This window comes from Phoca vitulina, unplaced genomic scaffold (genome assembly GCF_004348235.1).
Source record: "Phoca vitulina isolate PV1807 unplaced genomic scaffold, GSC_HSeal_1.0 scaffold52, whole genome shotgun sequence".
NCBI classification, from domain to species: Eukaryota; Metazoa; Chordata; class Mammalia; order Carnivora; family Phocidae; genus Phoca; species Phoca vitulina.
The window spans coordinates 3,751,760-3,766,077 of record NW_022589755.1 but is presented as its reverse complement, the minus strand read 5'-3'; the positions used below and the strand labels follow the sequence as shown (position 1 = coordinate 3,766,077).

General features: G+C 50.4%; 1 protein-coding gene across 1 annotated transcript in view; it reads right to left on the bottom strand.

Annotated features, from left to right (window-relative positions):
* Positions 1-715: 715 nt before the first annotated feature.
* NLRP12 (NLR family pyrin domain containing 12) overlaps positions 716-14,318 on the bottom strand; it is a 27,736-nt gene continuing 14,133 nt past the window's right edge. The window contains exons 5-10 of the mRNA XM_032388914.1: positions 12,749-12,919; positions 10,895-11,065; positions 7,952-8,122; positions 3,456-3,626; positions 1,341-1,511; positions 716-803 (exon numbers count right to left, since the gene is read on the bottom strand). Coding sequence (XP_032244805.1) covers positions 716-803; positions 1,341-1,511; positions 3,456-3,626; positions 7,952-8,122; positions 10,895-11,065; positions 12,749-12,919 — 943 coding nt within the window. The remainder of the gene's footprint in view (positions 804-1,340; positions 1,512-3,455; positions 3,627-7,951; positions 8,123-10,894; positions 11,066-12,748; positions 12,920-14,318) is intronic.

Below are 14,318 nucleotides of genomic sequence, written 5' to 3'. Positions count from 1 at the left end.
GCTCACGGTGTCCTTGGGGGTTCCGGCCCGTCACCGGCTGGGGCTGAGGTTCCCTATCTCCCAACAGGGAGAACCTGGGTTTGTTCGAGTTCTTACCACAGCACGGTACAGGTGCTTGGCCGGCCTGCAGTCGGCTAGCCCTGGCAAGGGGTCCAACCGGGGTGCACCTGCCTCCAGCCCGGCGGCAGGACCACGTGCAGAACAAGACCGCCAGGGTGTGGGTGTGCCCGCTGGCATGACCAGCGTCCTAAGGCACGCTGCCTGGCACCCCCATTGCACCGCTGGTCCTTGAGCGAGGTTTCTCAACCTCACACAAATGTCATTTTAACTAAACACTAGCCGTAGGGGGCTGTCTTGTCCTTTGCGGGATGTTTGGGAGGATCCAGGGCCTCCACCCACTACATCCAGTAGCTCCCAGCACCACCCCAATGTCTCCTGACATTGCCAAGTGCCCCAGGGAGGGAGAGGGGTGCAAAATCACCCTCTGCTGAGAACCATCTGGGGCCCTGTCCTAAGTTCTCTCCATGACATCCGCATTCCCAAAACTAATGCTCCACGCTCCATCACACGTTGATGACAGTCCCCAAGCAGAAGGGATTTATCCTGCATGGGAGTTTGCAGGAGATAAAAGAGCCTGATCATCACGTTGACTAACGCGCTGGTCCTGGGATCCCCTTCCTCTGTCCTGACTCCCAAGAGAACAGCCAGTGGTTGTTCAGCAACCGATGTCCAGGTGAGGTTTCATTAGCCGAAGGGCTGCCAGTCTTCTGTGGGTCCTTTTATTCAGGTCCATTCCAAATAACCTTAGGACACAGAGCGGGACACATTATTCCAGGCCACTGCTGTGGCATTCGAATCTATCACGCCTCCTGCCTTATTACCATAATTTCATTATCTGGTACTTCGTTGGAAACCAGATCTCATTGGGAACCAGGCTGGACTCCAAGCTATACACCAGCGTATGTCCCTGAGCTGTGCCGGCTCATTCAGTCTGGGGGATACTGAGGAGCCAAGAGGTGGAACGATTTGCAGAAACCCATCACAAAACTGCCAAGTGACAGAATTAGAACTTGAGGCCTGGCAGAGTAATTCCAGATTCTCTCTAAGCTACAACGGCCTCATCTGACAGATTAGGAAGTCGGTCCTCAGTGAATTACCCAAAGTCACCCAGCTAGCGAGGACAATCCACGCTAATTGCACACATCAGCGCACGAAGGAAATGTTTCCAAATTTTCTAGCTTATTTGTCCATCTGAACCATGGATCTCGATTACCGACCCTCACTCCCACCTCCAAGCCCCACGCCCCTGCCTCCTTCAGAACCAGAAACCCGTCTCTCACCAGAGGACTCGAAGTTTGCAGCCAGGATGACTCAGCCCCTTGCAGAGCAGCCTGACCCCTGCGTTCCCCAGGGCGTTGTGGGTCAGATAGAGCTCCGTCAGGGTCTGGCTGACCCCGAGGGCAGAAGAAAGATCCTCACAAGCTTTGGTTGTGAGACCACAGCTATCCAGCCTGTGGAAGACCAGGAGTGGTTAAAGAAACATAAGGAGCTATTTTGGAAAGTCTCTTGAGAGGGATTCAGGGTGATGTTTTCAGAGGACCAATTTAAGAGAAAGCAGAGTAGAACCCAGCTGGTCCTGGTTAAGGCCAACGTGGTGATGGAAAACATTTAAAAGAGGCATTTAAGGACGCTTGTTAATTCACAGCTCCATCTCTCTAGGATGCCCACTGATTTTGCAGTCAAGTACCCACTTCCCTTCCTGGTAATTCAACCCCAATTTCTCATTGAAACCCCAGTCTCTGTCCATCTGGGGTTCACACTGTCCTTAAGCTCAGGATCCAGGCCTGAGTTGGTTGGTTTCCATGTCTCCAGTTACCATGAATGGTTTCAGTTGGACAGAGGACCCACCCCAAATGGGTGAATCAGAACCTTACTTGCCTCCTGGAGCTTTTCTTTCAGGACTTAGACCTGGTAAGAAGTCCTTAGAGCTGCAGGTGTTTTGCCATCAAGCAGGATCAAGGCTAAACTTATTCAACAGAGGAATCAATACAGCAAAAAGTACGGAAGATAATAGAGATCACGAGTCCAAACACCTAGGGGCGCCTGGGTGGCTCAGGCGGTGGAGGGCTGCCTTTGGCTCAGGTCATGATCCCAGGGTCCTGGGATCGAGCCCCACGTCGGACTTCTTCTTCAGCGGGGAGCCTGCTTCTCCCTCTCCCTCTGCCTGCCACTCCACCTGCTTGTGCTCTCCCTTTCTATATCAAATAAATAAATAAAATCTTAAAAAAAAAAAAAGTGTCCAAACACTTAGATCAAGCCATGCCTGAAGCAAGATCAGTGACACGTCAATAAGCCCTCCTTTTTTTTTCCCCCAGGAGCCAGTATGAATTGGGCTGCCACCTGCCCAAACAGTGTGCCATCTGATTCTGATTTCCGATCTGCCTCCCACTGTGTTTCTTCCCTGCATTCTCTGCTGTTACAATAAGAACAGGTAGTAGTGTATGCTGAAGGCCAACTCTGTGCTGAGCACCTTGCTAAGGGCTTTGTTTGCTTCGTCATTTAGTCCTCGCAGCAACCGTCGGAAAGCAGTACCGTCACAGCTGGGATGCTAAGTGGAAATATTTTAATCTTCGTTTCGCTGAGCCTGTGAGACGAGAGATGCCAGCTTCCGAAAGGAGGTAACAAGACAACAGCTCTGGACTTGCAGAGGAAGAGAAAAAACCAGCGTGGTGCAGAAGGGTCAGGAGAGGAAGGTTAGGGTGAGACCCGTGGTGGGGGAGGGGGCTATGCAAGGAGGTCGACCCAGATTCCATGTCAGGAGACTGGGCAGTTGGGGCACTTCCTGAGGGAGGGGGTCCCGTAAGAACACGCATGTGATCCCAAAGACAGAGGTGGCCTTTGGATACCTGCCAGATGGGGGGGGGGTAGATACTGACAGCCCGGGACCCTAGCAGCACCAATAAGGGGAAAGTGCTGTCCCTGAGCCCCCGTCTCGATGCCCACCTACCCAGGGCCCCAGATAATCGAGAGACTCAGAAACGGCCACAGTAGAAACAGACAGTCATTCGGGGTGGGGGCCAGGCAGGTTCCAGGGAGAAAGAAGGAGGAGGAAGGGACAATTCACATTTGGCTGGAATTCACACTGCAGCAGACTGATTTTTTATTCTATAAAGGTCACTGAAGAGCCAGGCATCTGCGCAAGTAAATGTCAACAGAAAGGGGAATTTTACAGAAAATGTTTACAGGCAATGGGCGAAGGGAAAGTGAGGCATTTTGTGTTTGCACCCCACAGAGAACGAATTCCTCTGTGAGCTGTTTGCAGCTTTTCTGTCCACCTCTCGGGGCGCCCGGTGTCTTCCAGGGCCGTGGAGGGATGGCCCTTCCACGAAGAGAACACAAGGACAAGGACGCGCCCCCCCACCAGGACCCCACCCGTCCCGGCGCCCGGGGCTCACCACAGTTTCTGGAGCCTGCAGGTGGGGTGTTGCAGCCCCTCGCACAGCGGCCACATGCCCGCGTCCCCCAGGTCATTGAAGCTCAGGTCCAGTTCCCGAAGGTGGGGGTTGACCCGGAGCACCGAGCAGACACCCTCACAGGCGGCCGAGCTGAGCCTGCAAATGCCCAACCTGGAAGACAGGACGCCCAGAGCCCAGCGCACTCAGCCCGCAGACGTCCCCGGGGAGGGCTCTCGTGCCGGGCGCCCCCAGACAGAAGGGAGAAGCAAGGGGCAGGCGGGTGGGCAGGCAGAAGGGAGAGAGAAACAAGAAAGAGAGAGGGGAGCGGGAAGGAAGGAACACAGGAATATTTGGTATGGGCTGGGCATCGGACGGGTGCCCGGGTATGAGCGTCCAGCAGCTACTGTAACGAGTACCCCCGCTGGTGACTCACAGGGTAGAAACTGACTGTCTCACGGCGCTGGGAGCCTGGATCCCCCGCGGCCCTGAGAACCTGCTCCAGGCTCTGCCCCGGGGGGTCTTTGGCCTTAAGCATCACCCCGATCTCTGCCCCCACGTTCACACTGCGGCCTCCTGTGTGTGCCCTGTGTCCGAATTTCCCCTCTTCCCTCTTCGTGAGGACACCTTATTCGGGGCTGCCCCGCTCCAGCAGGCCCTCACCTGAACTAATTTTTTTTTTTTTAAGATTTTATTTATTTATTTGACAGAGAGAGAGAGAGAGAGCACAAGCAGGGGGAGCGGCAGAGGGAGAGGGAGAAGCAGGCTCCCCGCGGAGCAGGGAGCCCGATGCGGGGCTCGATCCCAGGACCCTGGGATCATGACCTGAGCTGAAGGCAGACGCTCAACCGACTGAGCCACCCAGGCGCCCCACCTGAACTAATTTTATCTGCAACAGCCCTGTACTGGGCTGGGTTGTGCCCCTCCCAGTTTCGATAATGGAGCCCTGGCCGACACCTGATCTCCCAGCTTCCAGCCTCCAGGCCCGCATTTCCACCGGAGGCCACCCTCTGAGGGCCTGGAGGCTGAGACTTCAACACGGGGATTTTCTGAACACATGGACCGGTAACAACAAGGGATTTACATAGGTCTCCCTGTCTTGTCTTGTCTTTATTTTAAGTAATCCCCACACCCAACGTGGGGCTCAAACTCGCGACCCCAAAATCAAGAGTCAGATGCGCTTCTGACTGAGCCAGCCAGGCTCCCTAACAGCAAGTGATTTGTAAGCATTACTTCCTTTGCTCCTGGCGATAGCCGCGGGGTGGAAAATTGTGTCACACCCGTTGTTACCACACCTGTGAGCTCCCAGGCCCCGACAGACCGACGCCATGCACTGCTCAAGGTCACAGACCTGGGGCGCCCTCGGCCACGGTCGGAAGACTGTGTGGGGGCTTCAGAGAGTCAGAAGTGCTATATTTCATAGTATAGTATTTTTTTCCTAGTTTTCAGACATTTCTGCCTGAGATAGCTCCCATGCGGTGAAACCCTGAACTCTCGTTTCCTTCGAGGGTGACGCGCAGGATCTGTGTAAATGTAAACGTCTGGCTGGCCTGATGTGTCTGGACAAGAGAAGGAGCCTGGCCTCAGTCAATAAGAGCCACGCTGGGGTAACTGGACCGATGTGTTCTAAAAAGAATTTTTTTTTAATGCATCCTAAAATTTAATGGCAGAAGGGCGCCTGGGTGGCTCAGATAGTTAAGCATCTGCCTTCGCCTTAGGTCATGATCTCCCAGTCCTGGGATTCAGCCGGAGGCCCCACCACCACCCCCACATCACGTTGGGCTTCCTGCTTAGCCGGGAGTTGGCTTCTCTCTCTCCCTCTGCCCCTCCCCACTGCTCGTTCTCTCTCTCTCTCTCTCTCTAATAAATAAATAAAATCTTTTTCTTAAATAAATAAAATTTAACGGCAGAATAAATATCTATGAATAACTGAAAATCTGCAAAAACAAAAAGCAAAAGACAGACTCTTCCTAACAGTGGAGCATGTAACAAATTACAGAAATTACAACGGCAGGAAATTAGATTAGGAGCACAGACACGTGGAGAGCATGGACTGGGGGAGAGGGCGCCTGGTTGGCTTAGGCGGAAGAGCAAGGGACTCTTGATATCAGGATCATGAGTTCGAGCCCCGTGTTAGATGTAGAGATTCCTTAAATAAATAAACCTAAAAAAAAAAAAAAAACTGCAATATGGGAAAATAGTTTGCAATAGGGCTGGCGTCACAAATCAGCAAGGAAAGCATGGGTCCTTTATTAAATGGCATCACAAAAATTAGAAAAAGAAAATCGAACCCTGCCTAACCAAACCTGTAAACACAAAGAAGAAACTGAATACACCTGCAATGGTGTACTAGCAAAGGATTCCTTTTTTTTTTTTTTTAAGTTTTACTTATTTATTTTAGTAATCTACACCCAACGTGGGGCTTGAACTCACAACCTCGAGGTCAAGAGTCAGCCTGCTTCACCAACTGAGCCAGCCAGGTGCCTGGCAGAGGATTTCTTAGACCTGTCACAAGAATATAAGTCATAGAAATACATATGGATTTGACCTCAAACGTTTGATGAAAGCATCCACAATTTGACAGATTGGTGACCTGCTGAGCAGACACTTCCAAGGTATGCAGTCAACAAAAGATTAACGTCTGGAACAGGGAACATCTGCGCATCAAGAGAAATGTAGGACACATACCAAAGAAATCAATAAATTATACGAATAGGCAATTCACAGAATGGGGAAACCGAAAAAGCTGATAAGCACATGAAGAGATACTCAACACGGAAATGCCATTTAAGAACATTTTACACCCACCAGGGCTTTAAAGATAGAAAGTTGAATAACCATAAAGATAACCGGCAAAGTAGCTTTCCTAAATTGCGGGTGGAAGAGTAAACTGCCGATCTTTCTAGAGAGCTATTCAGAAGGGTTGCGATACCAAGGATGCAAATGCAGGCTGAGTGTGCGACTCTGCCCCTGGGGGTGGGATCTCACTGGGGTTCAGAAAGGGACACGGACAAGAAGGAACAGCAGAGTGGGGGTGGGGGGAGGGCCACGACTCCACAGCCTCTGGTGTTTGCAGAGGATGGCATGCTGGTCAGCTCAAAGGAACGCGGTAGATATGTCTGGACCAGGTCAGCACATCCTGAATGTATAATGGTAAGTGGGGCGGGGACATTGGTGAGATGTATCGTTCACATCAAAGTGAGACAGGCATGCCTGCCGATGAGCTTCGGGGTGCCAATGAAGGAGACAGAATTAAAGCAGAGGCGTGTGTGGGTCCATAGTGATATTGTGGTACCGGATGGGGTGGAGAGAAGAATGTGAAGAAACAGGGCACTTCTCCAAACGTAACAAAAGCAATAGAAGGTACGCGATTCACAATGTCTCGAAAGGAAAAAAAATCCCTCCAGCGTGAACGACATCAGATAGTAGATGAGGCTTTTGTAGGACAGACAGACAGACTCTCCTTTGACGCCCCCAAAAATGATTTTCTGAAAATTGACAGCCTTCTGCATTTTCTTTTTGTTCCTTGGGTGTATTCATGCATTCACTCATTTAAAAATACGTTAACTAGGGCGCGTGGGTGGCTCAGTCGTTAAGCGTCTGCCTTCGGCTCAGGTCATGATCCCAGGGTCCTGGGATCGAGCCCCGCATCGGGCTCCCTGCTCCGCGGGAAGCCTGCTTCCCCCTCTCGCACTCCCCCTGCTTGTGTTCCCTCTCTCGCTATGTCTCTATCTGTCAAATAAATAAATAAAAATCTTTAAAAAAATATGTTAACTAACTTGGACTTAAAACAAAAAAACTTAATAAAAAATTAAAATAAAATATATGTATTTCCACGGAGGGGGAGAAGAACCATGAGAGACGATGGACTCTGAAAAACAAACTGAGGGTTCTAGAGGGGAGGGGGGTGGGAGGATGGGTTAGCCTGGTGATGGGTATTGAGGAGGGCACGTTCTGCATGGAGCACTGGGTGTTATGCACAAACAATGAATCATGGAACACTATATCTAAAACTAATGATGTAATGTATGGGGATTAACATAACAATAAAAAAATATGTATTTCCAAACACCCCTGAGCCAGGTCTTATAGTGGCCATCAGAGTATAGAGCTGACACAGCTCCTGCATTTTGGAAGATCACACCCATGCACACGAATGACGAGTTTTAATGAGTGATGCTGAGAAGGATAAGATCAAATTAAATCCCACAGCTAGGAATCTAGACCCTATTCAAGGGTTAGGGAAGGCATGCATGGGGAAGAAGCATTTGTTTTGAGTCCTAACAGATAAAACAGATGTCACCAGGGTAAAAGGGGGGTTAGCAAAGCAGAAGGGCATCCCAGGAAGAAAGAACAGCTTGTACAAAGGCCCTATGGCAGAAAAATCTTAAGAGGTTAGTTACGAGAAGAGGGGAGTGAGCGTGACCCCATTGAGCCCAGACATAAGAGCAAGGGCTGTGGATTTGGACTCGGATGATGGTGAGCAAAGCAGGACTCACCGGAGGGTCTGAAGCTTGCACTGGGGATGCCTGAGGCCCTCACACAGCAGCAGCACCCCGGGGTCCCCCAGGTCATTCAGGCTTAGATCCAGCTCCATCAGGCTCTGGTTCACGCTGAGGGTGGAGGCGAGATCCTCACAGGCAGCCGCAGTGAGGCGGCAAATCTTCAACCTGCAGAAAATCCAATTCAGCATGCATCATGGAGTGTTTTCCACACAGCGCCAATTTTATCCTCCCTATCCCCAATCGTAATAGTTTTCAAACAAACAACTCATTTTTTTAAAAAATGGGCAAAAGCTTTGAATAGACATTTCTCCACAGTAAGGAAACAAGTGGTCCAAAATCACATGAGAAGATGCTCGGCACCACTCATCATTAGGAAAATGCAAATCAAGACCACCACGAGACACCACGTCACATCCATTAGGATAGCCATTATAAAAAATGATAATAATACAGTTTTTTTAAGAATTAAAAAAAAAAGAACCTGAAAATCACAAGCGTTGGCAAGGACGTGAAGAAATTGGAAACTTTATGCACTGTCGGTAAGAATGAATAATGGTACAGTGGCGGTGGGAGACAATATGGCAGCTCCATGAAAAATTAAAAAATAGAGACGCCTGGGTGGCTCAGTTGTTAAGCGTCTGCCTTTGGCTCAGGTCATGGTCCCAGCGTCCTGGGATCAAGCCCCGCATCGGGCTCCCTGCTCCGCGGGAAGCCTGCTTCTCCCTCTCCCACTCCCCCTGCTTGTGTTCCCTCTCTCACTGTGTCTCTCTCTGTCAAATAAATAAATAAATAAAATACTTTTAAAAAAATTAAAAAATAACCACATGATCCATCCATTCCATTTCTGGTTGCATAGCCCAAAGAATTGAAAGTAAGGGCTCAAAGAAATATTTGTACCCCAGTGTTTACGGCATTATTCAAAATAGCTAAAAGGTAGAAGCAACCCAAGTGTCCATCGGTGGATGAATTGAATGGATAAGCAAACTGGGATATATCCACGCAATGTAATGTTATTCAGCCGTAAGAAGGAAGGAACCTCTAAAACACGCTACCATGTGGATGAACCTTGAAAAGATACTGAGTAAAATAAGCCAGTCACACACACACACACACACCCACACACACACTTTGTGATTCTACTTATAAGAGTTACCTATGGTAGTCAAATTCATAAAGACAGAAAGTAGAACAGAGGTTATCAGGGGCCGGGGGAGGGAGATGGGGAGTCCGTGTTGAACGGACAGTTTCAGTTTTGCAAGATGGAAAGTTCAGGAGATGGACGGTGGTGATGTTTGCACAACAGTGTGAATGTGCTTAATACCACAGAACTGTATGCCTCAAAATGGTGAGATGGTAGGGGCGCCTGGCTGGCTCAGCTGGTAGAGCGTGCGACTCTTGATCTTGGGGTGGTGAGTTTGAGCCTCACGCTGGGTGCAGAGACTACTTTAAAAAAAATCGTAAGACAGTAAATTTTATGGTATGTGTATTTTATTTTATTTTTAGTGCAATGCATTTTCTTGGCTAAAATAATCAAGAAAATACAGAACAACATTTCTGTGCTCGTCACGTGTGATTCCTCAACCTCTCTTTGGTGCTACGCCGTAAGTTTGTAGTGACGTGTTTGGGGTGCTGTTAGAAGTGCCTTAATTTATACAAATATAGAGCAGGAAAACACTATTGTCCCTCAAAGATGTCCCCGGTTGACATTTAGCAAAGTGTCTTCCTATATATAGAAAGGGAAGACAGAGACAGAGTCCTGATTTTACCACGTGAGTCCCTGGATTCAGCTGTGCTTGAAACCAGTATTTCCCTCCGGACTTCTTGGTCACAGAGGCCAACAAATTCACTTGTCTTCAACCACACTGAGATGGGGTGTCTGTCATTGGTGACCACAGGAGTTTTTGCGGAAGGCCTTTATTTTAGGGGGCTCTATGGTGCTTGTCACTGATGTTACTATCCCCTTGATGTTTGTTTATTTATGTTTTATTGTGGTAAAATATATATCACGTGGGGTGCCTGGCTGGCTCAGTCGGTAGAGCGTGCAACTCATTTTTTTAAATATATATATATTTTTATTGATTTATTTGACAGAGAGAGAGAGAACAAGAGAGGGGACACAAGCAGGGGGAGTAGGAGAGGGAGAAGCAAGTTTCCCGCTGAGCAGGGAGCCCGATGTGGGGCTCGATCCCAGGACCCCGGGATCATGACCTGAGCCGAAGGCAGACACCTAACGACTGAGCCACCCAGGCGCCCAGAGCGTGCAACTCTTGATGGGGTCTTGAGTTTGAGCCCCACGTTGAGTGTAAAGCTTACTTTATACCATTCTAACCTTTTTATGTAGTCATCTCTATACCCAACCCAATATGGGGCTCGAACTCATGCCCCCAGGATCAAGAGTCACACCCTCTTCCAACTGAACCAGCCCCGTTTAACCATTTTTAAGTGTACGACTCAGTGGCATTAAGTACATTCTCAAGGCCGTGCAACCATCACCACCATCCATGTCCAGAACTTTGCATGGTCCCAAACACAAACTCTGCACAGTTCCCCATTCCCTCCTGCCCTGGTCCCATGGCAACCACTGTTCTACTTTCTGTCTGGATTTGACTATTCTAGGGATGTCATAAGTGGAATCGTAACATCTTTGTCCTTTTGTGATTGACATTTCACTTAACATCATGTCTTCCAGGTTCATCCACGTCGGAGCATGTGTCAGAATTTCACGCTTTTTTTAAAGATAGAGTAATATCCCTCGTATGTATATGCCATATTTTGTTTACCCATACACCTGTGGATGGACATTTGGGCTGTTTCCACCTTTGGGCTCTTGTGAATAAGGCTGTTACAAACATGGGTGCACAGACAGTGGATGGATTTTTATACCATCCCTCAATACAAGGAGACTTGTGTTTTAAGTTGACCCCATGAAGAACTCACCACAGGATCTGCAGCCTACACACTGGGTGCCTCAAGCCTTGACATAACAGCCTCAGACCCAAATCCTCCAGTGCGTTTCCCGTCAGGTCCAACTCCACCAGGTGTCGATTGGTGCTGAGCACGGAGGCGATCTCCTGGCAAGCCCCAGCCTCCAGCTGACACTTCCTCAACCTCAGGAGGAAAGACACGTTGAAGAGGCCGCCATCTTGCTGTCCTCTATCCTGCTGGCTCATCCCCTAGCCCCTTGAATCACCCAACACAAACCTACACGTGTCACTACAGCTCAGAGATGAACAAGACTTCATCATTTCCAGCAAGGAGCGTCCCGTCTGATGATGCAGAGGGGTAAGCAAGTATCCTCTGGTGAAGGTGATGTCATCGAGGCAGGAGTGCACCATGGCTCAGGGTGGGGCCTCTAGAGCTCAAGACCTGGGTACGTCCATCTCTGCCGCTCACTAGCCCTGCGCCCTCCAGCAAGCGGTCAGCAAGTCTGTTTCATGTTTCAGGGAGCTGCCGCTGTGCCTTAGGTTCATTGCCTCTAAAATAAGGATAATAATCGCACCTGCTTCCTAAGGTTGTTGCAAGGACTACATACTTTACTAAAGGGACAGGGTGTAGAACCACGCAGGGCACGCAGTAGGTGCTCAGACAGTGAGCTACTGTTTATTAAAACCATCACGGTGGAGGGGACGCCTAACTCAGGTTTGGCAAACCATGCACAGTTAGGGAAGACTCTCTGGGGAGTTTGAGATGGTTCTCGAAAGGCTGAGTAGGAGTTCACTGTCAGCAACGGGATGAGACGTGGCAGGAGACAGTAGGAAACTCATGTGCTGGTCTCTGCCCCCACCCCGTTCCTGACACAGGGCTCCTGAAACCCCTGCATTTTCTATGTGACAAGAACGCTAGGAGTGTCTCTGGTTCTAAAAGGTGGGCTCCCGTGGGCAGCTGGGCACCAGAGAGACCACGCCAGGATGAGAGGCTGGCAACGTTCAGCCCTGCCCCCCACCCTCCTCCAGAGAGGGGGGAGGGGCTGGAAATGGAGTTAATGATCTGCAGCCCACAGAGGAAGGCTCCATAAAACCCCAAGAGCACACTGCTCGGAGGTTCCAGGCTGGTGAACACGTCCATGCTGAGAGAGTGACGCACCCCAGCTCCGTGGGGCAGAAGCTCCTGCTCTGGGACCCTCCCAGACCTCACCCCATGTGGCTCTTCCACCGGCTGTTCATCTGCATCCTTCACCATATTCTTTAATAAACAGGTAAGTGTTTCCCTGAGTTCTCTGAGCCACCCCAGGAGATTAATCAAACCCGAGGCAGGTTCAGAAGCCAGGTGACAGGGGCGCCTGGGTGGCTCAGTCGTTAAGCGGCTGCCTTAGGCTCAGGTCATGATCCCAGGGTCCTGGGATCGAGCCCCGCATCGGGCTCCCTGCTCCACGGGAAGCCTGCTTCTCCCTCTCCCACTCCCCCTGCTTGTATTCCCTCTCTCGCTTCTCTCTCTCTGTCGAATAAATAAATTTAAAAAATATATATTAAAAAAAAAAAGAAGAAGCCAGGTGACAACAGGTTTGTAACTGACAGTGAAGCTCAGGGTGGGGGGAAGCGGGGGGCCATCTCAGGGGACCAAGCCCTCACCTGTGGGACATGACGCCACCTCCAGGTAGATGGTGGCAGAATGGACTTGAACTGTTAGGGAACTGTAGGACGCCCCCCCACTGGTGTGGCAGAGTTGCTTGCTGCGGGAAACGCCACACATTTGTGACCAGAAGTGTCAGAGGGGAGAGAAGCAGCGCCCCAGGGGATGCTGGGTGGCTTGTCTACAGCAGTGGCCTTGTGTCAAGAGGGTGCGGAGACTCACTGGATCACCTGCAGCCTGCATCTGGGATGCCGGAGCCCCTCGCAGAGCAGCCTCACGCCCGGCAGCCCCAGCCCGTTGCAGCTGAGGTCCACCCTCGTTAGGTTCTGGTTGGCCGTCAGGGCGGCCGCGAGGTCCTGGCATGCAGAGCTGGCCACGCAGCACCTCTTCAGGCTGGGTGGGAGGGAGGGGAGAAGGGCCAGGTCACCATGGTGTGGATTCTGCCCCTCGTCCTTTGTCTCCCCCCTTCCTTTGGTCTATACCTATTCTCCCCCTTTTCTAAAGTAAAAGAAAGGCGATCAGGGGGTGCCAGGGGCGGGGGAGGATTGGGGAGTGCCTGCTAAGGGCTAGGGTGTCTCTTTCTGCTGTGGGGAAGATTGCCTGGAGTTTGTAGTGACATTTGCACAAGCTTGTGCATACACTAAAGAAAAACCACCGCTGAGTTTTCCAGTATGTCAATGATACGTCAATAAAAAAATAAATAAAAGCAACAAGAATGACATAAGATGTCTTGGTGCTTTGCAGTGAAGGAAATGCTGTCACAGAGGTGCCCTCAGAGAGGAATTCGAGACCCTCCTACTGGCTCTGCTCTGCGGCTTTTCCTTCACTTGGAGAAGGAGGTGCCGTATGGCCAGTGGGTCCCAAGGAACGCGCCAGCCCCGTGGAAGCTTGCTCATCACTGCGTCTCTCCCTGAGCCGCAGGAAAGCAAGGCTGATGGCATTGACCTGAATGAGCTGGTGACATATGTAATGTAAGTTCTTGGCATGGTTCCTTGCACGTGGCACGGGTTCAAGAAAGTATGGTATTATTTATTATTATGTCTTTGGGATCGGACCCATGTCCTGCTCACAAAATGGTTGCCTGCTTTACTGGGCCCTGATCCCTGTGTCTGCCCTTCAGGACTCGGGCTAGGGGAGCAGGGCTGTGTTCTGGGTCAGGGTCCAGACCCCTGGTTCCCTCAGCTGGCTGTCATCTAATTTCTGTAAGCCATGCCTTAATAGTGCTGTGTTTGGTAACAGCACGGTAGAATATGCATAACGTAAAATTTACCATCTTCACTTTTTTTTTTTTTTTTTTTTTTAAGTAATCTCTGCCCAACGTGGGGCTGGAACTCAGGATCCCGAGGTCAAGAGTCCCCTGCTCCTCCGACTGGGTCAGCCAGGCGCCCCCCGCACCAGACTGTTTTAATTACTAAGGCTTTGTGCACTCCGCTTTGAAATCGGGGAGTGTGATTTGAGGTAGGAAGCCTGGAAAAGAGGAGATAAAATAAGAGAAGCAGGAGATAATGATGCTGGAATTTCTACTGACTGCTTCCGGTAGGTATGGGCTGAGTCGCGTCCCCCAACATTCATACACTGAAATCCTAACCCCTGTACCTCCGAGTGTGCCTGTATTTGGAAATAGGGTCTTTAAAGAAGTAATTAAAATGAGGTCACCGCTGTGCCTGGTGTCCTTACAGAAAGAGGAAATGGACACAAACACGCAGGTGTGAACACACAGCGAGGAGACTGCAGAGGGGAAAGCCGCCCCGCCCACACCTGGACCCGGAACCCAGCAGCCCCGCCCACACCT